This window comes from Ambystoma mexicanum, chromosome 2p (genome assembly GCF_040938575.1).
Source record: "Ambystoma mexicanum isolate Mex_15411 chromosome 2p, UKY_AmexF1_1, whole genome shotgun sequence".
NCBI lineage: Eukaryota > Metazoa > Chordata > Amphibia > Caudata > Ambystomatidae > Ambystoma > Ambystoma mexicanum.
In genome coordinates this window covers 42,415,396-42,438,500 of record NC_090923.1, presented here as the reverse complement: position 1 = coordinate 42,438,500, position 23,105 = coordinate 42,415,396, and the positions used below count along the sequence as shown (strand labels likewise).

General features: G+C 46.9%; 1 protein-coding gene across 5 annotated transcripts in view; it reads left to right on the top strand.

Moving 5' to 3' along the window:
• SHQ1 (SHQ1, H/ACA ribonucleoprotein assembly factor) overlaps positions 1 to 23,105 on the top strand; it is a 671,809-nt gene that overhangs the window by 175,582 nt on the left and 473,122 nt on the right. For all 5 annotated transcript variants that reach the window (XM_069643203.1, XM_069643202.1, XM_069643204.1 and 2 more), the window contains one exon: positions 10,097 to 10,219. In XM_069643203.1, coding sequence (XP_069499304.1) covers positions 10,097 to 10,219 — 123 coding nt within the window. The remainder of the gene's footprint in view (positions 1 to 10,096; positions 10,220 to 23,105) is intronic.

The following is a 23,105-nucleotide window of genomic DNA, read 5'->3' as shown; positions in this document are numbered from 1 at the left end:
GTTTTGCTATCTGGTGTTCAAATCCACGCTCGGAAGAGTTAGAGGTTTAGGCTGCAGATGTCTTTCCATACCTACTGTCTTCGGCAAATGCTGGCTTAGTACACTGTTCTATCAATGTGCATTTAGCAGCCAGGGTACACCTTCTCTTTGGTCCCACAGGCTGGTGAAAGAATTACTCAAAGGGCCGTTTCTCACTTTTCCCCTTGTCCGAGCTCCTGCTCCAGCATTTGGAACTCGATGTGGTCCTTGCAGCTAATGAACTCTCCTTTCGAGCATGGGCATACGTTTTCTATTGTGGGGCTATTGCAACAAATGCTCACTGAACATGGAAGCACTTACTAATTAAAGAAAAATAGAAAGATCTCCTGTTAGGTGAACATCTGCTGCTCAAATACAAAATTTCCCTCGATAAGTATTGTAACACACACTTCAGGAGGAGTTGTATATTTCACAGAAGTTCAACCTCCAAAAGCACTTACAAATATATAAAACACAGGTGCCATCCTTGAAGTTTGATTTTTGTGAGGTTCCAATATATCTGAAATTCAAAACTGCAATGTTCAGCCAGTGGGCCTGCATCACTGTTCTCAACTGAGGCTGTTCTGGTATGGAAATTGAGGAAGGAGTGTTCCATTTTTATCCCCTGAACTGTCTTCAAGGCATCAAACCATTTAGTGGCTCCTCCAACTTGAACTTTGAACTTCAAAGGGGCAATCACTGAATCACTGCATCTGCATCATTGATCCCACCTATGGCAGTTCATGAATGAGGGGGAGAGTTTGCCTTTGTATCCCTTGAAGAATCCTGCTGGCACCAAACCATTGAGTAGCTTCTTCATCAAAGAAAGGTGATCTACGTTTTTCCTGCACCTTAACCAGTTACCTATGAACTCCCTCATATCGCATTCTACCCTTATTTATCGCCTGTTTGCGGAATGCTAGTCTCAACCTACTTTTTTTTCTTCACGTCTGCCCTTCTTTTGGTGGGCAGTCAATGCCCTGGCTTTTCCCTGCAGCCCTGTTTTATGTGCCTCCTATTGAGTCCAGGCACTGTCCACTGATCCCTCATTGGCCATAAAGTAGTCCTCTCCCTTAAACACTCTGCTAAGTCTGCATCCCCAATATGATATGTGTGCAGCCTCGTCCACTCTGGTTTAAGACTGGATAGATAGGACAACCGTCTAACTCTATGCATGTCTCACTGGGATCCTGGACAAATGAGCCACAGAGGGAAAGGTGTAACAATCTGTTTCAGTGTATAGAATTCATCCTACATCCACCATACCTAGTAAGCAGGCCTAGTTGCGCAAGTTGGTTGGGGCTGACAAGGACTTTTCAAAGTTCCCACTCTTTCGCAGGAATTCTCCATCACATTGTTAAATGTAAACTCGGCCAGCCTAGATAATGACATTGCTCACTTCTGCCATAAACGCTGGTAAAACTGAAGGATTCTCATATATGTTTATTCTCTGACCTGCTCCTTTCCTAGGCACCCTGAAACATTATATGTATCTCCCTCCTGAGTCAGAGTGTGTCATATAAAATAACCAAATAATATTTACCCCAATCACTCCGAACCACACTTCCTTAAAATTGAATCCAGTAATCCTGGATGCCCAAGGAGTAGAGATTGGCATGAAGCGACTTTTGCCATTCTGTCTGCCCTTTATCAAGAGGTGGGAGTTTATTCACTGGTCCAGAGGTTTGCTCCTCATCCCCTGTCGAATGGTCATTTGGTAGCTCAGGAATGGTAGACCTTCTCTCCCTGCTAAATCATGTGTTGGCTGTGGCTTTAGTGCGCAGTTTGTTTCTTTCATAGACGTATGAAGCTTTTTTTGATGGAGCTGCCGGCTGAGTTAATGATGATATGGCTCATGTTTGTTCGTAGGATAGCAACTGTGAAAGCTTTACACTTTTGTTAATGGGACTGCTTTCTATTTCTTCTAGTTCATATCGAATCTTTCCTGGCAATTTCTAAATTCTATTTCACTTGTTTACAGATGTATAAGGTTAGTGGAGAGCGGGTAAAGTATGGGGGAGTAAAGGGGCACAAGCATAGACCTGAGCTGACCTACTTCACAGTTAGTGATTTAGGAAATCTTCATCTGGTCTCCTCGCCCGTTCTGCCCAGGTGGATAGTCGCTCAAATCAAGGTGGCATTCACATTGTGTTGGTTGATTGACTAGTACCAAGAATCAAAGTTTAAAACCGTTTGGTTAACCTTGGAGAATGCCACGGTTGATGTGGGTTGTTGGCTTGACCTGTGATCGGGTTTTTCCCAACAAGTTGAGAAGAGAAGATCCTTATTTTTTTTTTAACATTTGAATGTTATCCTCCGAGTCTCAAAGTGGAGCCTTCGCATCAATACAAAGAAGGATTTCTGAGACTTGGGGTGCCACACTGAAGGACATGGTCTTGCGATGAGGATGATGGATTGGGAAAAAGTGGAATACAAGCTGTGGTGTGATCCGTTTCACAGACCTTTCTTAGAGGAAGTTTTTTGTTTCATAGGAATGTTGTATTTCATCTTGCAATGCAAGGGATGGTTGCAGTTTGGTTGTCATCTAAATCATCTGTTGCCTTGCTTGTTGTATTAGGAGCTGTCCCTGTGTTCTTGAAGTCTTTAAATAGGGGAGCCGCCATCTTGGGTTCCACTTCAGTCTGTTGCTGCCTGGGATGGAGGTGCTGTTTTTTTTCCTTGTCTCAGGCGGGGGCGTTTCCCTTCTCTGAATTTCGTTTTGGTGGCCGCATGTGTGAAACAGCTCAGGATGTGTATTAAGCCTTGTTCCTGTGGGGTGGGAGTTTAAAAGAAAAAAAGTCTCCTTTGTTTGGTACAATGCTGGTATATTTCCCTTGCTTGCTTTTAATGGAGTTTGAAGCTGCAGGTGATGTCTCCCTTGTGCTGGCAATTGTTAGGGAGATAGGAGTTCCCTGCTCACCAGTGTTTCTGGTAGAGTGTGAAGAAGTTGTCCTTTGTCTGTGTGTCAACTAAGTGTATGGGTGATGAGGTTCAGAAAAACAGCTTTGGATTTGTTTAATTACTTATCCTATTTATTGTACTGTGATAGCGTGAACCGTGCCGGATTTAATTAGTTCCATCTCAAATAGTACTGACACATACAGATGTTTACTGTGTTTTTATTCCCATAGTGGCGTCACACTGCACATCAGGCATTCTCAGCCCTAAGCTGATATTGAGTTTGCTGTGGCCTGTAATGAGAATGGCGGCATCCTGTGGGGCTGGCAAGAAGGGGCATTTGGCGTGGTAGTGATGGCATATAGCCACTGATCCCTGAGCAGAGCAGGGAATGAAACTGAACGTCCACCCCTCCTTGGGCTGAACTTCTTAGAAGCACTGCGAAGGGAGCAATAGGTTCCCAAATGTAACAGGCGCTTGCATGTTTTTCACACACCTGGGTCACTGCACTGAGACCAGATGGGATGACAAGGAGCTGGAAGACATATGCTGAACGAGGTGTCGGTCCTGAAAGTCAGCTGGCAACACTGATGGCACATTTCCCAGACCGTGGGTGTTACCATCAATTAAAACTGTTCTTATCTATTGTAAGCTTGGTGCCGCCGTCCTGAATCCAATTGGCCTGGTGGAGGCTGTTAAGATCACCCATAGAGGGAATTAATGCATCAAATACCATATACAAACAGAACATCCATAGGTTTAACATGGGCATATGGTTCTGCGCTGTGGTGCCCTCTGGTCGTGGGGCATTGGACGATTAAGTACTTGGGGATCCGTAGTGGCACGGATGAGCGCAGTTTCCTCCAGAACAATCTGAATCCAATTCTGACATGGGCAAAGGCCAACGTCCAACACTGGAACAACCTGTCTGTCGCGCTGCTGGGTTGCGCTAGTCGGTTTAAAATGCTCACACTCGGGCTATTCTGTCCTTCAGATCAGCCTGTTAAAGATCCCCCCCACACCCCACCCAGGACGGTTTTCCAAGTCCTTGAGGGGTTACAGAGGGAACCGGCCTGCGGTGTGAAAATCCCGAGAATAGCACTGTCCACGCTGGTCTGGTCGATGTGGGAGGGAGGACTGGGGCTCCCAGATGTCAGGAAAAGTTATTGGGCATCTCAATTGGTGGCTGCGAACGAGTGGCTGTATGAGGAACAGGGGGCCTTCCCATATCCAGCTGGAAAGGCACCTGATAGGATTCGCCCGCCGGCGGCACAGGAAGGTCACCCTCCCACCACCGGGTCTGCGCACTGCTGAAGCGTGTTCAGCGGCCCTTGAGAAGATGGGTGGGGTGGTGACAGTGGTGGCATATATTTGGGGCAATACAGACCTCCTGGAGGTGAAGAAGATGGCCTGTCAAGCCAAATCAGTGGCAGCAGACGAAACACATAATTGAGCAGAAACATGGAGTCACTACTGTACTCTCCACCCCAACACTAAGCAAGCTGAAGGACACTTGGGAAAGGGATTTAGGCTTAGATTTAGACTTAGGCGAAATAGAGGATGAAGTTTGGGTCGAGGTGCTCAGATCTGCTAGCGTGGTTGGGGTGTCCGGCAAAATACGGCTCATCCAGTGCAACATTTAGCATAGGACGTATTATACCAGGGTCCGGCTACATAAGATGGCGAGAGCAGCAGCACCTAACTGCCTGATGTGCAGGGTCGGAGGAGGGCACCTTCTTTCACACTCTTTGAGACTGCCCAGGGATAAGGTGCTACTGGGGAGCAGTTACAAAAGCACTTAACGAAGGTCCTGGAGAAAGCAGTGCTGGACTACCCAAAGTTCTGCCTGCTGCATGTTTGAGGGGGGTTCGAGGGGGGGATTGGAATTTAGTCTTCTCCCAGAAAGTACTGTTTGGTCAAAACAGGGATGATTGTGGCCAAAAGAGCTATAGTGATGGGATGGGGTGGGGTCGTTGGCCCCTAGGATTTCAAAATGGCAGGAGGGAATGGATTATTGCTGTGGCCTAGAGTAACGTATTTTCAGAGACTGGGTATGTAGGAAGCATTCTGAAGCTGAACGGATGCGGGTGGGAGGAGTCTGCGTTGGAAGGGGGTGCTAAACTGGGCGCAATGTATATTCTATGATCAATAGTGGCAGGACATCCTGGGGGAGCGGTGGGTGGCGGGGGGCCGGGGGTTCACAGAACTGTGGCATGCTGCTTCTCTGTGCATTTGAGTCTTGTTTTGTAGCTTTTTTTGTTTGAAAAATAAAAATGATCATGGGCATAAGGTTCTGGAGAGTGGGAAAGAAATTGGCTCATAGACTAGGGGCCAGATTATCGAAACAAATGCAATAAATTGGGCAAATAAATGTAGTACCAATGTAGTACCTGGATAATACGGAATGGGGCAAACCCGTTTATACCCAATCTGCAGTATCAAAATGTTTTCACTGGGGTAAACCGGAAGCAGACTGTTTTATTATGTTTGCTGCGTAACCTGGAAATAAATGTGAGCAGCGCATACGTTTTTATGTTATCAAGACATATTACAGATATGATCGAATTCAGTTTGCTCCACTTCAAGGTTTTTAGATAATACAGATTCAAACAAAACGGGTTTGCTCCACTGCACTCTGGACAGAAATGCCTCTGTGCTCTCGACTCAAGACACCTAGAAACCTGCAGCCAGCAGCCGTGCATGGTATAAATCTCAATAACGTAATGTAACCAGGCAGAGGGAGAGGCAGAGGCAGGTGGGAGAGGGCTGGCGGGTGCCCATATCAGCATGGCATTGGGGACCTTGTTGTCTTCAGACTGGGAAATAGTTGGAAGCACCCGTGGGGTGTTTGAATTATAATGAAGTCCAACAAATGTGATGTTGACTGTGAGGAAGTAGACACAGACAACTGACTGAAGTTTGGGCTAAAAACTTTTATTAAAGGTCAAAAAAGGGTGGCCAAAGGCCTAGCTTGCCCTATGCTGAGATGGGATTTCCCTACCTAAATGAAAACTAAGGATAGACTACATCTGGAAGTCCAAAGTAAATGTCTGTCCAAAACCTAATCTTTCCCTTACATCTATTTTTATACAATGTGTAGGGATTTCGGATCTATGTGATCACTGCGACCACACACAATTGCGACGGCCGAAAATGCCCCCGCAGCTCCCCCATATCAATATAATATCCCATACCCCCCACATATATATGTGGTGTAAAGGGGGTGTTTAAAAAAAAAAAAAAGGTTGGCCTTTTCGGCCGTCGCATTCGTGAGGGCGACATTTTGGGCCATTTCTGGGATTTCAATGTCAAAATGATAAGTGTTCAAATAACTGGTCAGAGCTTCTTCCAACTCTTGGTTTGCAAAGGGGTTCCCTTCCCCAAGGCAAGATTAAAGTTCATAATGCAAAGGGGATCACTTCCCCAACCTTGCTAGTATTTCAACTTCTTCAAAACACGATTCTTTGTAATGTCTGGTTTGGTTACCTTTCACCAATTTCACAAATCACAGTTCCTTAATTTCAGTTCACACAAAAGTTCCTTTATATTCAATCACAAGTTTCTTTGCAGATCTTTTAAGTGGCTTTTCCATAGGTAGGTGACCTTAGTCGAGGCGCAGTAATCGCTCACACGGTGCACCCATTACAGGTCACGCAACCGTCACACCTTACTTGCCTCTTTTTCCTTGTATGCACGTTTGCAGCTGTTTCAACTGTACACTGTGTTGCTTGGTTTATTCTCATTTCTCATCCTCCTGATGTTTTACCATTGCTCGTTTTGCCACTATTCACGTATTGGAGTTTCACATGTTCCTATGGCTCTTGCCAATGCTTGTTCTCTCAAGTTCCACAGTTCCTTTATAGCATACATTCCACAAAACTGCTTTCATTCAGATCGATGTTCAAAAGTGCTTGTTTTCATTTAGATAGGCATTCATTAAAGTTCTCACAAGTCTGTCATGCTGTTCCCTAGCCTAGGTGACTCACCGGTCGGTGCTTACGGGGGTACAGTGAGGCTTCCGGCCGCAACAAGCTTTCTCTCATGTGCACCACCGAACTCTGTCTCCACAGCAGCTCTCTGTGGCTTTGCTGCTGCTACCGATGCATCTCCCGCAGCTTGGGCCTCACTCCGGAGCTTTGCCTGGTCACGCCGGCTCCTTTTCTGTAGTCCGCCACAGGCCTCCAGCTTCCTTCAGCCTTGCTTCCCACTTCATGCACTCTGTATCTAACCGGAGTTCTCAAGCCTTCCGTGTGCCACGCCGCTTTCCAGGAGAGGCCTGCGCTCCGCTAGCAATCTGTAGATCTGCTTTCACAGCTGACACCATTTTCCCCGTTCTTGCTGCTTTTAAACCTCCCACCAGATTGATTGGTCCAAAAAGGACTAGACCGTTCACTGCCAGTTCAGTTCCTGCATTGCTCTTGCTTGCTTCCTCGTCCCAGTACCTAACTGGTGTGTGTACGTGTTTGAGTCAAAAAAGAGAGGATGAATTACTCTGGGTTGTCTCTTCCTCGTCTCAGTAAAAAGGTGTCTATTGGGGTATGATTTACGGGACGAATAGGGAAGGGACTGAATATAGCCTTTAAAGACCTGAGGGATGGCAGACTCATTATGAAAGGGAAATTTGGGGGAGGGGGGATACTGTGTCTCACCTAAGGGTGCCTCGCCTGCACTCCTCGCTTACTTTCCCCACGTCTCCTCGACCCAGGTAGTCATTCCTCGCATATCCACCCCCATGGTCAGGATCCGATAGCAACGGTCTTTCCCTGGGTACCTGGGAGGAGGAAATCTGAGAGGTGTGGGCGGCAGGGAGGGTGAAGAGGCGGATGGGGAAAAAGTGAGGACGTCCTCAGATTCCTCACATGACTTGGTTAATAGCTTCAAATTATGACGGCACAGTTACAGCAGGGAGCTGACACACAAATGTTGGTTGAAAAGTGATTAATCACTCTTTGACATCAGGGTGCTAATGTCGGGAAAACTAGAAGAAAAAGCAACAAGATGATAAGAACTGTGCTTGATAAACAAGAGGGAGGGGACCACCTGAGGGCGCCAGCACAAGACAGCCTGTAAAGTGCTCCCTGCTCACATTTAATGTCCCACATTAAAAGAGTATGTGTCTGTCTCATAGGACTGCAATATGGGGAAGCTGTTAGAGAGCCCCCTGGAGTCCTGGGGCCCATTGCAATGGAAAAGGTGGAAAGGTTCTGACGCTGTCCCTGTAACTGAACATAATCTAAGAGCATTTTCTCAATTGTTTTGCACTGGTGCAAATTCGAGCTGCTCTGGACCCAGGATGAGAATTCTGTCCATTCGTGTTCCAGCTCTATCCCTTCCTGTTAAATGCCCTTGCTGCACGGCCCGCTACTCTTTAATTTGTTTTGCGAAGTGGTTGGTTAGGTCTTGAGAGATGCTTTATAAATTGAGATGTAATTGTTGTGCTGAAGGAGGCCACACTTGACGGCTCATAAATACCGTAGCATGCCACAGAGTGCTTTGCGTACACCTCAGCTGCCTTACCCACTTATGGGGCAGTGTGGTTCTGGGTCGGTGGATAAGTGGAGACGTGCTCCATTAAGCTGCACTTAAAATATCAAGAGTTTAAAGAAGAATGGCTAATTGCAGCCCTGGATTTGACCCTTAAGGATGGCTCTGCGCCTGGTTAATAGCGCCTGCAAATTACAGACATTAGGCTGCTGCTGGCGGCGCACCACGTGCAGCACCACGTGCAGCACCACGGTCACGGCCTTTCATTCTATTTCTTGCACTGTGCACCAATGCATTGCAGAATGCAGTAGGGCGTATTAACCAGATGAGAAATGGTGAGATCATAAAGTATATATGTTCTAAGTACATGGAATCGCACCCTCATTTAAAGCATTGCTACTTTATACAGAATGGACACTTAACACATGAAATATTATATCACCAGGTCTAATGAAAACCTTATTAAATGCATCATCCAAATCTGCCAAAATGCCCTCAACCCTTCCTTACCCTTAACTATTAAGATGAGGTGAGCCCATTCCCCCCTGAAGTGGATCCTCTTTTTCTAATGCTCATCAGGCATTTGTCTGGGAAGCAGACCTGCCAGGGCCGATGGTACAAAGGATGGGTCTCCTGACCTCCTGCTTTGGAACGTTCTCAACTCTTTCTTGAGTTGTGAGCTACTTGAGGATCTGTCTGTCACTGGAGTGAAATGATCATGCTTACTCAACCCAAACCTACTTAATCTGGCACCCCTCAGTTTACTAAATGTCATGCAGAGGAGCGACGGAAAGTGATTCAACAAATAAGATCTGCTTGTATTGAGGCCTCAGAAGGGCAAGAACGGGTACCTTTGACATGTCCCTGGTTCCTTGTATAAAAAAAGCTCTCTTGAGTAAATAAACCACGTCCATTTAGCACCATCTCAACTGGGACTGGTGTATTTGCAGTTTGGCCATGCGAAAAAGGATGCCAAGCAAGATTATTGGGGAAGGCCATCGGACAAGCGGGTGTATCGAGTAGGCAGGGTCCTGAGGAAGAGAGTGTGGATCAGATGGAGAAATCAGGGTGAATGCGTGGAAATGAGATGGACATATGTTGGCCAATGAGCAACAAGCGGAAAATGTGTAACTGAGTGAAACGTGAGAGTTGAAACATTGATGCTGACAAGATATGAACAAAAGGAGAAGAGAGAATGGGAATGAATGTGAAACACAAAGGACTCGCGTGGAAATGAAGGGGAAGTTAATATAACGACATGTGGTCATAGAAGGCTTGAACAGACCTGAGGCTGCAGAATTCAGAATGCTCTGCAGTGGGTAAGGAATTGATTGGAACACATTGCCAGTTTTACCACCATCACCAGCTCCGTACCATTGGCGGGAAAGCCTGGGAAAGGGAACAAAGGTGTAATGGTGTGGAAACGGCTCCTCCAAGTCTCCCAGATGCAGAGGAATATATTGTTTTAAGCTGAGTTTATTGCTGAGCGGACAAAGATTCCGTAAAACAGAGGCTGTGAGAAGGTTATGGAGAGGAACAATATATAAGGTTGACGTGTTGTGGCCGTCGATCAGCGGAAAAAGCTAAGCGGGCCCCTATTGCATGGGTAGCATTTCCAGAAACATTACAAATCGTCCCAACTGCGGCACTTATAGTAAACATTTTTACTATTTTGTTTTTTTTTCTTTTTTTACAGGGACCTTCACGGTGAAGTTGCCGAAGGAGACCCCTGGTGAACATTTCGAGGGGCTTGGTATGCTGACCACCCTGCTTGCACAGAAGGGCACGAGATCTGCCAAACCCTTGGTGGAAGAGCTAGGTATGTGAAAAGTACGTAGGTTTAGCCAAAATAAACCTTTTTTGGAATCAGGGAGGGGGGGTGGAATTGTTCCTGTGTTCTGTGGTGGGTCAAAAGAATGACGAGGACTCTGATTAGATTATCCAGCTCAGTGAAAGTTTTTTTAAATATAAGAATACATGCCTATCTTTCCCTATAATACAAGGATACCCTACCTAACAAAACTAGCTGCGGTTCCTGGCAGTTGTCAGTGAGAGTTGTGAGACAGGCATGGTATCAAGAGAGACACAGACTCAAAAGTAACAGTTTGAAAATCTTTATTTTAAAACTTTGTAGGGTTGATGTAATGCCTAACTGCCCCCAACTCCAATGTGATGGTCCCCTCAACTGATGTTTCTAAGGGCCGTTGAAGTCTGTAAATCCAAAACCAAAGTACGTCTGTGACGAAACCTATGCTTGCCCTCACTCTTAAACAAATGTGATGTTGGGTATTCTTAAAGCAAAATGGTGACTCAAAAAGAAATGCAAACCAAGGCTGGTTTCAGGTATGCTTACAGTCGGGTTTTGTTCTGCCAGTTGAAGAATAGTTCAAAGCAAAAAGGGATACCCTCGGAACCTTCCATGCAGGGGCTCTTACAGCAAGTTAAAAAAGTCCTCAATGTCTCTGGGTGTCTTGGGGTTCCCTTCCACAAGCTCTGACTCTTTTGGTTCCAAAAGAAAAGACACAGTTCCTCATAGGCCTCTCAGGGTTCCCGTCCCCAAGCCTTGGCCTTTCTCCTTTTTAACTATGTCCTTCACAATTCCCCATGGGCCTCTCGGGGTTCCCTTCTCTAAGACTAGGCCCCTCTGCTCCCAAACAAAAGTCCATTCAAAAGTTCACCTTGTCAGGATGCATCTCTCAAAGGAAAGCGTTTTCAATGGGCATTATCAGAGACTTCAAAAACGCGGAGATTTTACTCCTCCCACGCGCGACTACTTTGATTCTCCTGCCCCCTCCTTGCACTCTGTACTTTACTCCTGGCACCTTTTCTTTCCTGTGTCTTTCCCACTTTCCACTTTGCTGTGCCTCTTGCACCCTTCTTTCACTTTGCTGTGTCTCTTGCACCCTTCTTTCACTTTGCTGTGCCTCGTGTACCCTTCTTCTATTTTGCCGTGCACACTTCTTTTTACTTCTTGCACCTTTCCTTGTTTTCTTTCATGCCGCTCGCACCCTTTGTGCTTCCTGTTCTTCAAAACCATTACCTTTTGCCTTTTTCTGCTTTCATGCCGCTCACGTGCCTTTCTTTCCTTTGCTTTCTTTCACTTTTTTTCTCCCTTTGCCACTCTCTCTGTTCCCTCTCCAGCCACCTGCAATCTACTGAGTTTCTCTCTCATGAATCTCAACCCGTAGCGTAGCGCTGGCGGAAATCTCATCGAGATATGCGGGTTAAGCTCAGGCTCTTGCCACCTGCCCTTCAGACACCTCTGGGACTGGCACACATCCCAGGGTAACCAGCACAGGCCTGGATATGCACAGCAGACTGCAACTTTCACCAATCCGGCTCCTTGGAGACGCGGCCCCCTCGCCATGCTGCAGCCTCCTTTACACAACGGGTCAGAATCCTGGCGTTCCCTTCTGCTCCGGAGCCTCAATGCTGCTCCTGCTTCAGCCTCCTGTCTTCTGGCTTCCACGGTCCATCCAGCAAACCCAGCTCGTTCAGTTCTCTTGGGGAAACCACACCTTTTATACCCTAACTGAGAGTCAAGTGGAGTCAGGTATGTATGGTTAATGTCAGGAGCCCGACCTTGCCTGATTCTATTAACAGGACAGCCTAATGGTGGAGTGCAGTATTCCTATCCCTGCATCACAGTGTTGTTCCTATGAGGATTCTTTACAACTCTTGGTTGCCTCTTCCTGGTACATGATGGAAATGAGGAGGGGGAAATGGGATGAGATTTAAAATGCTGCATAAAAGCTATGGGAGAGTGTGCTGATGTATAATTAGGAAAGGGGGAATACCATGTCTCGCCTTTAGGCATTCTCCTCCCAATTCCCTGCAACAATTCAGTCAGCTGATCCTCCCTCGCTTGTCAACCCCCTGGGTCAGGATGCAAAAGCCATGGTCCTTCCATGGCCACCTGAATGGAAGATCCCAGGGGATTAGGTAGGAGAATACCTTCAGATTTCTAACAGTCTAAACAGAATCTGTCCACCGTCTGAACTCAACTGTTCTGATCCTATCACTATTATAATAGCTAAATACAGGAGAATGACTCCCTTCTCCCGAAGACTTGTTTTTCACAATGTTCAGTAAACTATCCCCAAGTAATTCTTGATGATTGTTTTGATCAATTCATACAGTTTGTTGCAGGGTTATTTAACTTCTGGGTCTTCTCCCTTTGGTGCCTCTACTTTTATTTTCTGTGTCAGCCTTATCTTCAGACTTTGCTTTGCTATTGTGCATCTCCTCTTTTGTAGCGGAAGTTACTACACGGCACACACCAGACCAGGACTCTTTCCACTGGTGAGGGATGTGGCGCACAATAAAAATGCCTTGAGAAGGCACCCAACCCATTTCATACCCCCTTGACAAACACCCCGTGTCGCAATGGATCATGAACCAGGCTGGCGTGTAATAATAAAATATTTATTTATTTTAAAATTCAAATGCAAAATTAAACAAATCAAACGTAGGGCAGCAATCACCATTGTGGTGATAATATACAGCAAAATGTTGTAATACACTTAATTTAATCTTTCTGACATCAGATACATCAATGTAAAAATGAATGGAAGCAAGATCACGTTTTGTCACACTCAGATAGCACCTGTGTTAGTTACTCCCCCTGCAACACTCCCCCAAACCCCTGCTGACTAAATATTGTGTGGGTGGAAATGAGTAGCAAGGAGTCAGAAATAAGAGGGAAAATGTGGATTTGAAATTTGACCTACCATCCCAGAATGGGAGGCCAAAAATGAAATGAAAACCTTGAAAAAGAAGCAAAATGGCACTCTGAGTTCACTGGATGGTTAGAGGTCAGTTTACATGTGTGGTACAATTGATAGGACAGGAATTTGTGTGATTGTACTAAAGAGGCAAGAAGGGGCAAGGTACTAAAGTAATATGAATAGAGGTGAGAAAATTGACTTTGGAAAGAAAAGCAATGCAGCAAAAATCACACGTGGCATGATTGCAATCTTGTTTTCTACTCGTACTTCAAACAAGCACACAGCTAAGGAAATAGGCTAAACAGTCAAAATTGGAAATCTGTTCTTATGATGGGGTACAAAGGCACATAACAGATAGGATACTGAAGTGAAGTGAAGGGGGGACTCCTATGGGGTGACATTATGGGTTTCATTATAGGAAATGAAAATCAGATTTTATAGTGAAAGCAATCACAGGGGAAAAAATCGGTTTTAAGAAAATAATTCGTTCTACTGAGACTGTATTTTAGTGGCTAGATTATTAAAGAAAGACACTGCATGGAAGGAGGTTAATTTGCAATTTTGACCAATTCGCGCCACGCTCCACCTTATAGGAGAATTAATTAATTTATCTCAAAAATGGTGCTAAGGACTTAAACAACTAGCTGAAATTATTTGAAAATAATTACACTAACAGATATATACTACACAGATTCTGGTCCAGATAAGGACCGGATAAACGGAGGATGCTGCCAATTTAGCAAATTACCAGGATTCTTATGAGGTTTTTATAGGGTTTGAACAGAATGCAAGGTACAGAGCGGTGTGTGCAGCTTTTTTGGTTACTGAGGAGGGTGATACTTACAAAATGCACTTGAGTTTGGTAGTTTGAACAGCTAACCGGGTCTCTGGACAGCGGCTGGGCTCTCCTTTATGGGAACAGCTGGGCAACAGGGGTCTGGTCACTGTGGACAGCGGGATGCAAAAGCTGGGCAGAGGGTCTAGTTGCTGGATTCTCCCCAAGGGATCAGTAGCCTCTCCTCCTTGCTCCCTGAATTATTGGGATAAATTTGGTTCTGGATAGGTGGTTCTGGATAGGTGGTTCTGGATAGGAGGTTCTGCCTGGATCTGGATCAGCTAGCACTGGACCTTGTTCTGGAGTCTGAGTCTTGCAGGGTGAATCCCGAATGTTGAATCCATCATGCCTCTCTGCCTAGATCTTATATAGGCAGAATTACATCAGAGGCTTTACAATGTGGGTGGAAATAATCTGGACATACCTCTTGATTTAGGATAGATCAGGCTATTCCTGTCGCCACCTCCGTCTGAGATGATAGGACTGAAGGAAGTGACCTCCCCTTAGGTGTATGCCTTTATGACTCCTTTTGTCCCACAAGCCTAATTCTTCACAAAAAGAAGTTATGGAATACATCTATATATTTCCAATCGTCACCATTATACAAATCAGGTAGGCAGATTCCATTTTTCACAAGGAATATGCTCGTTCAAACGCCAAGTCTGTGTGATGCTGCTTCGCCCTTTGGGCCCCATTTCACGGTTTTCAGGAGAAACATTGTATCTCAAATACTACAAATGCCTACACATAAGCACAATAGTGTCTGGCATATTTTCTCCAAATTTAATATCTGTGCCATTTACGCTTTCCCCAGAAATGCTTGTCCAAAATTTACTTTAAAACTGTCGTCATCTCACATTACTGCATATTCTCATTATTGAAATAAATGTCTTAATGTAAACAGTTCTTTTAAAGTCTATGGATGGCATTTGTCACTGTATGGCCGGTCCTTCAAATCTTCACAGCCATCCTGCCCCCTCTGTGTCAGTCTGACCAGCAGGGTTACCATAGCACCCTTTGATCCTAGGCAGTTGAAGCTGAGGAGGGGTGGCAAAGGAATTCACACTTCTTTGTGACAGTGCTAGTTCCCCCTGGTCCATTGTCCTTTGCTGTAGAAATGCCGGCCAGTCTGACAAGGTCGTGAATTTACACACCTTGGCCCTTTCATATATGTAAAGGGGCTTCCTTTCCCATGGGGGCTGGTACCTTTGAAGTGCCTGCCTTGCCAAACTGGTTCTGCTGTTTTCAAACATTTTTTTCCTTTTTCCCTCTTTCTTCTCCAGAACCCAAATCTTTTTGTAAATAAATATAATATACATTTTAACCACCCCAGCCCCAAACATATAATACTGTTTCTGTGCGAGTATTGGAATGATTTCACATTTAGCTTTCAAAAGAACAGTTTTCTTGCTTTTGCAAAAACGTATTTACACAGGTTCATTTTCTACATGTTGATTTCACAAGTTGCGGTTTTCTTCGCATTTTCTTTCTGAAGGATTTTTATAGCTCTGGTCAGTTTTTGTACACAGGGATATGCTTTAAAAATGGTTTTCTGGTAATTGACACGTAGCAAGAGAGAGCTTTCTTTTGAAGTACTTTGCGTTGATTAATTTGTTTCCAAAGTGAATCCTAGCCATGCGGACTGAAATGAAATTCCCCACTTTTTACAGACTTTCTTTGATAAAACAATGCCATTCTGGGAGGGATAGCCTTCTTTGATGGTGTTAAACATGGAATAGATGGACATGGCTGTGTTTTACTAGAACAAAACTGTGTGATGTTTAAAAATGAAAATGGCACTAGTGCAAGGTCGTTTTAAATACAGGACATTTTCTTGTGCAGTTTTGAGTTTTTTAGATGACGGACCAGCAGCGCAGAGCCATTCTGCCTTTAAGATATTTTCTTTGGGTTTACATGAAGAAAACAAACTGCAGCCATTCTTGGGGTGGCTGTGTTTTACTCTCGCCCCATATGTGCCTAACAGACACAGCACAGCCATTTTTTTTTATAACTGCTGAAATGCAGTTTTGTGATGCAGGGGATTTCTGTTGGGGTCTGGTAAATGTACCCCACACTTTAATTAGACCTTCTTTGTTTGGCCTATCGCCAGTATGAATATTTCAGTCTTGAAACCCGTTTCATCTTACTTTGTAGTGTGCTAAGGTTTTCTCCTTGACTGGGAGGAGTATGTGTACCCCAATAATGATTAACATTCACTTTTTATTTTATCGTAACTGGGAAGAGTATGAGCATCCCAATAATGATTCTCTTTCCCCCTCCCGGGTCTCCCATCTTCCCAGTTAACTGCAGTTGTTAGGGACACTGTCACTGGGTTTTTCGTTCAGGTGAGATTTTCTCTACCAGTTTGTCAGGTTGACCTCTTGTGATCCTTCTGCTGCTTTTTCTTCATGCTGCTGCAGAAGCAGGCTCCTTAATACTCCTCCTAACAGTAGGTTCTGCAGAGTGGTTTCAGCGTTGGTCACAGGACATCTGGTCCACCACGGGTCTGTTGTGGTCATGCCACCACTCGGCTTTCTCTCACTCTGGGTTGGGACGCCACACGTCCAGCCTGGGTTCTCTCTGGTTTCCCGATGTTTCACATGTTCTTTTGCAGTTTGCTTCCTCGCATCCATCCTCTTCTCCGTGTTAGCAAACAAATCGATTTGTAACTCATGTATTTCCTCTCTTTTTTTTTCCAGTCTCCTCCCCTCTCATCTCATATATTATGTAACCATGGGACTTCCCCGGAGCAATTCCTTTCTCTGTTTGTTTTGTGTTCTCTTCTCCTCCACAGGTGGTCCTCCTCATCCCAGTAAAAGGTAATTTTCCTTTTAAATGATGAATCAGTTTCCTGATGACAATAGGGCATACTGGTATTTTCTTCATACATTTCTTTACTAGATGAGTTTGAAGAGGAACGGTTGGAAGGTTCTACAGGGAGTTCCTCACAGGAATAGGAGTCCTTGTCCCCAAAGGGGGGATTTGTCCGGGTGAGGTCCTGCTTACCTCGATAGCTTGGGAGGGTGTTGCAGAGCGGACTCGCCTCTCTAGCTTCACAGGGGCGGGCTTCCCCTTGGGGAGAGGGATGAACTCCTGCGATTCATCTCATACCTTTCCCCTTAATTTGGTGGGGATCACCATTGATCGGAAACCAACCAAGAAAGTCCACATTTCCTTGTTCTTGTATATTTCGATATTCCACTGTGAAACAAAATGGTTGAAAATCTAAGACCCATCTCATGATTCCGGCGTTGGTATCTTTTCTTGTTGCGAGTCCTCCTGTTTTGCTCTGTAAGCTATTCTACGTTTTTGCCCTTTTTTCGATTAACAAAAGTTCTATTTTTGTCAGTCAGACCCTGTGTGCTCTTTTGCTCCTTCGGCTGACAAGCGGGGATCAACATGGTCTGGAATGCGGAGTAGGCCCGATGGCCTTCTGGAATCTTCGATAAAACTTCAGCGATTCTTGCCCTTGAGGCGCACTGAAATTCACAGACAAACGTCGGTGTCGTTTGTCGGTGAATTTCAGTGCCCCTCAAGGGCAAGAATAGTTGACGTTTTATCAAAGATTCCAGAAGGCCATCGGGCCTACTCCTCACTCCCTCTTTAAGCTCTGCTCCAGCTGCGGACTGGGGAATGTGTTTATAGAGGACAAACACATTCAGTGCCTCTACTGTCTCCATCTGGATCACAGGGAAGCGGATTGTGAAATCTTCCTCTTGTTCTCCAAGCTAACCGTGAAGGATTGTCACACTAGGTTGGCAGGGTGGCTCAGCAGCAAGGCCTATGCCCCGTGCGGCAAGCTTCTAAGTCCTTTGAGGGTGCTCCATCCGTGGGGGCCGAAGACAATACCAAGCACAGCGAGTCCGTTTCCGTCGGATGCGCGGCGCGCTCATCTTCACCATCTGCCTCCATCTCCAGCGTTCGCTCCAACACCTCCTCAAAATAGTTTAACCCGGCGGGAAAAGCCAGAGAAGACGAAGGCTCAGGAAAAGGCATCCACCCTGCCCCAGAAGGCCCAGGTGGCACATGTAAAGTCGTGGTCGACGATTGTGTTGGTGGCGGCCACCCTCTCGATGGCCAAGGGTCTGACCTAGTCAAGGAAGCCACCAGCAGTGCCCAGAGTATCCCTGCCCCCGAGGCGGGAGGCCTCAGCCAAGCCGGTGGAGTGGACAGCAGAGAAGAGGATCCCATCCCTAAGCCTGACCCCTCAGTATGCAAAGAGGAGGAGGAGGAGGAGGAGGAGGAGGAGGAGGAGGAGGAGAAGGGGTGCGGGGGGAGAGGAGACCTCAAACATCCTCCAGGGTACGGATATTTCTTCCTTGGTCAAGGAGGACCAGGTGTCCGTACACACGATCACAGAGGATGTGCGTGACGACGCTAATGGCGGAAACGCCGATGGCGACGGCGCAAATGCCGACGTCGGCGCAGGGTCCAGTAGGCCTACTACCCGACCCCTCCGAGGGATGTATCACTGGACATCCTTTCAACCCTACATACCCTGTTATCGGAGATTCAGAAAAGGATGCTGATGACACCACCAGCCCCGGTGGCCCCACACCAGCCGCCAGCGAAAAGGAGGAAGCGGCACCCTACGCAGCCGCATCAACCTCCACATGTGCCACCACCTCAGGGACACGGGGACGGACACAGTGACTACGGACAATGACATGGCCGCAGCAAAGGGTTTCTACCCTGGACGAGGTGGGGTTGTTCCATGCCATGGTCGCCAGAATGTCCAAACTCTTCTCATTGACACCAGAAGAGACCAAGAAGGAAAGTTTCCTATACCAACGACGTAAGGCCTAGAGGAAGACCATCTTAGTGGTGCCTCTCCTGGAGGACGTTTGGGAGGAGGGCATAGCTTTGATGAGAAGTCCGGCCACGGCCAAGAGGGATAGGCTGGAGAAAAAATACCAGGTGCAGGAGTCTGCACCCAATTTCCTACGTTCCCAGCCTTCCCCGGACTCGGTGGTGTCGGCAACAGCTAGAAAGAAGTTATCTAACCCCTCGTCTTCATCCTCCATCCCTCCGGATAGCGAGGGATAGAAGTTAGATGCCATGGGAAGGGAGATGATCTACTCAGCGGCATCAGTGGTCAAGGCAGCCAACGCACTTGCAATCCTGGCCAGGTACGACACGCATCTGTGGTATAAAATGTCCCCGCTCCTGGAGTTCCTACCCGACGACAAGAGGGTTGAGGCACTTTCTATCATCTAGGAGGGGGAGGTGGCATCAGAGCATGCCATCACAGTGGCCCTGGAAGTCGCGGATGCGGGGTTCCGTCAGATGGGGAACGGTGTCTGCCTCCATCGTCGTGGCTGGCTGAAAGCCACCAACTTCTGTCAGGCGGTCCATACGAGGGTGATGGACATGCCCTTCGGAGACAACCTCTTTGAAAAGGCCGTCGACGAGTCGTTGCAGGCCATTAAGACAGACAAGGAAAAAGCCTGTCCCCTGGCCACTCTTCAACAACACTGCCCTTCCTTTCGTGCCTCTGGCGGGAAGTCCGTCAAATCGACGAAAGATTTCGGCGGAGGGTCCTCTTCGTACCGGCAACCTTCTGGGTCCACGACCTAGGAGGCCTACAGAGGCCGTTCCAAGGCTTTCAGTGGAGGTGGCTGTCGTCGCTCGCAGTGCGACACGCAGGCCCCAAAGCAAGATTGAATCTGCCAGGACGTCGGGCCCACACCCATGTGCCCTGGTGGGATGCTGTCTTGCGGGCGCTGTCAGGGAGTGGAAGAAGATCTCCACCAACCGATGGGTGCTTGACGGTCTCGCTCACGGACACACTCTAGGTTCTAGCGGATGTGTCCACGGATACCACCTGTGGTCTGGCAGGAGCAGCACAATTCTCAACTCCTGCAGGAAGTACGGGCCATGATAAGAAAAGGGGCGACGGAGCCTCAGTCACTTTGGAACCAGCACTTAGTCTATTCCCAAAACTTCTTGGTAAAGGGGACTGGAGGCCCATTCTAGACCTGTGGCGCATAAACAAATACCTCAAGTCCCAAAAATTCAGGATGGTCACGTTGCAGCATGTGCTCGGCCAACTGGAGGAAGGTTACTTCTTGATGTCGCTGGATCTGGAGGATGCATACTTCCCCGTCCCCATTCATAAGAAGCATCGGAAGTTCCTGTGCTTCGTGGTATAGGGAAGGCACTGCCAATTCCACGCCCTGCCCTTTGGATTGAAGTCTGCACCCATGGTGTTAACCAAGTACCTAGCACCAGTGGCGGCCCATCTGCCTCTACAGGGGATACACGTGTACCCGTACCTCGACGACAGGTTCATCCGGACCAAGTCAAGAGAAGTAGCCATCGAGCACACAGAGAGGACTGTCCGGTTGCTGACGGATCTGGGGGTTCTCCGTCAACAATTCAACTATCCAAAGTCCTGCTTGATGCCATCGCAAAAAATGTGCCGTTCCAGAGGGCCAGGTTCAACACAGTCTCCTGCCTGTCGGCTCCCTCAGAGGAGAGGATAGCGTTCCTGCTGGGCAAGGTACAACGGCTGTTGGCACTGACGAGCACCGCAGTGCTGACCATCAAGGCGCTGTTCGGCATGATGTCGTCGTGCATCTTCCTGATCCAGCTCTGCCGGTTGCGGATGCAACCCCTTCAGGAATTCCTGGACACTCAGTGGATCTAGGTGAAGTTTTGCAGACAAGATTGCTCTCAATAAGGAGTTCAGTCGAGCGATAAGGTTGTGGGGCATGCCCTCCAACATCGCCGGGGTCACAGGTTTTCAGAACCCCCGTACCAGGAGACGGTCACCACGGACGCTTCCCTGGATGGCTGGGTAACCCACACCGGATGTCTCCACGCCAGAGGTCTGTGGCTGGCGGAGGAGAGGGATCTCCACATCAGTATCCTGGAGCTGCGGGCATTGTTCTGGGCTCTCGGGTTGTTCCTTCCATCCCTCAAGGGCACAGTGTTGAGAGTCTTCACGGACAACAACACCACCACTATGTTGTACATCAGGAAGCAGGGGCACACCAGATCCCCAGCGCTCTACAGAGAGATGCAGGGCTTGTGGCACTGGGCGATCATCCAAGAGATGTTACTCATCCCCTTTCATGTGGCGAGATTCAAGAACAGCATTGCTGACTCCCTCAGCAAGGAACTAGGCTCCTGCCACAAGTGGGAGCTTCGACAGCATCAGGTGGACCGCCTCTTTCTCAAGTGACAAAACTAGCTAAGGTGTTTGCACCTCCAGGGCAGGGATTCCAAGGTCCTCAAGGAAGGCGACTACAGCAATTTGGCGAGGGGGTCAAAATCAATTCCCTTATGGGGCTGACAGGTAAGGGCAACATGGGCAACAATTACAGCAGGGTGAGGGAACACAGTTTCACAGGAATGCAGGTAGGGGGCGGGGGGGAACAGGCACCCCATTCGGAGGAGTTGCAATGACGAGGCGGCCCATTTTCATTCCCGGGACAAATACATATTCTGATTAGGACAGCCCACAGAAAGCACTTGCATGTCCAATCCTTTTGATAACCGCACATCATGAAGAGGAGCCCTTGGTGGAGGAGGAAATGGGAAACAGATAATTTATATTTATGGTAGATACAGGTGCAACTAAATCATGCATCATGGAGGGGAACCTTCCATTATCAGGTAAAACTCTTTGCACGCTAGGGATTCTCTGGGGCTATTTCTACAGTTCCATAGACTGAGGAGCTGGATATAAAAGTGGGAGAGGAGGTAGTTCGAGACCCCTTGTTATATTGAGAGTTCCCCTGTGAACTTGTGTCAATAAATATAACTATATCATTCACAGATCAAGGGGTAGTATCTTCCACTCCAGGGATGTGTGTTACTCGAGCAATGGTAATAATCAATGCAATAGCAAGGGGGAGTCCGTAGTCCATGGGGTTCCTGTGGTCCTAGAGCTATTTATTTTTATGGTATAAAGCTATTAGTAAATGCAGTCCCTCTAAAGTGTTGGCAAGTGCCAACCGATTTTATTTTCTGACCCATGGTGCCACCCGAGATGGTGGCAGGGTCAATATTGTCATTCGATTTACAAGAACTAGTAGTGTCAGACAAAAGAGTAGTCCTGGTTGGAACAGACCCGGACGGGTGCGAGTGGCGCACAATATTATGAATAGACCCGACAGTATAATTAAAGAAAATGACTGATGAAGAGTTATTTGAGGACAGTGAACAAATGGGGAGATTTTTTTGGAAATCTGCATCCCCTGTGATATCATGGTGCAGTATAATATAGGAAGGTAGAGTGCCCCCTGATGGCCGTGGTGACAGTCTTTATTTTTTTTAGGAGGACATGTGATAAGTGCCTGCATAATTATGGACTGTTAATCCACATGATGTTGGGTTAGTGAGAGATGTGACCCCTGTACAGATTACATTGAAGTCAGGTGCTTAGCACAAGCATCCAGTATGTGGATGATCGGTTGGTATGTAGTGAAAAGGAACATCAGTGCAGGAGGGGTTCTGTTGCATTATTGCAATTGCTGGCTCTCAAAGGGTACAAGGCAGATAAAAAGAAGCCACAATACTGCCAACAGGAGGAGGGACTATACTTGGGACAACTCATTTTTTATAAACGGGTAAAAATATTACCAGATAGGGCGGCGGCAGTACGTGCCGCCCCTAGTCCCAGTACTGTGAAGGAAATGTAGCAGTTTTTTGGGATTATGTAATTATTGTAGGGCATGGATCCTAGACTACGCAGACTACACAAGGCCACTGTTAAAAAGTCTCAGGGAAGGACAGAGGACTTAAAAGTACATTTCAATGGACTGACAAAATTACTAGACAATTTGAGGACTTAAGCTATTTGCTGGGCCCCTGTTTTAACAACTCCAGATTATATACAGGAATTTTATTTATTTTCCCACACTGATGAACGGCTCATGCATTGACGGAAGGAGACATATTATATGTTGATGGGTCATAAATAATTGACCAGGGGGAAGAGGCACACAGGGGAGGTAGTGGGGCACGGTAGGGAGGAGAAATAGTGACCACCCCTGTAGAAAGTGAGACCACAGTTTCATACACATAATTGCACATATTACAACTGGACCATTATTATCTGGTGAACTGATCAGCCCAAGCTTTAAAGGTCCATCTGAGGTGGTGTTCTGTACTCCTCTTGCCATCCGTATGAAAGA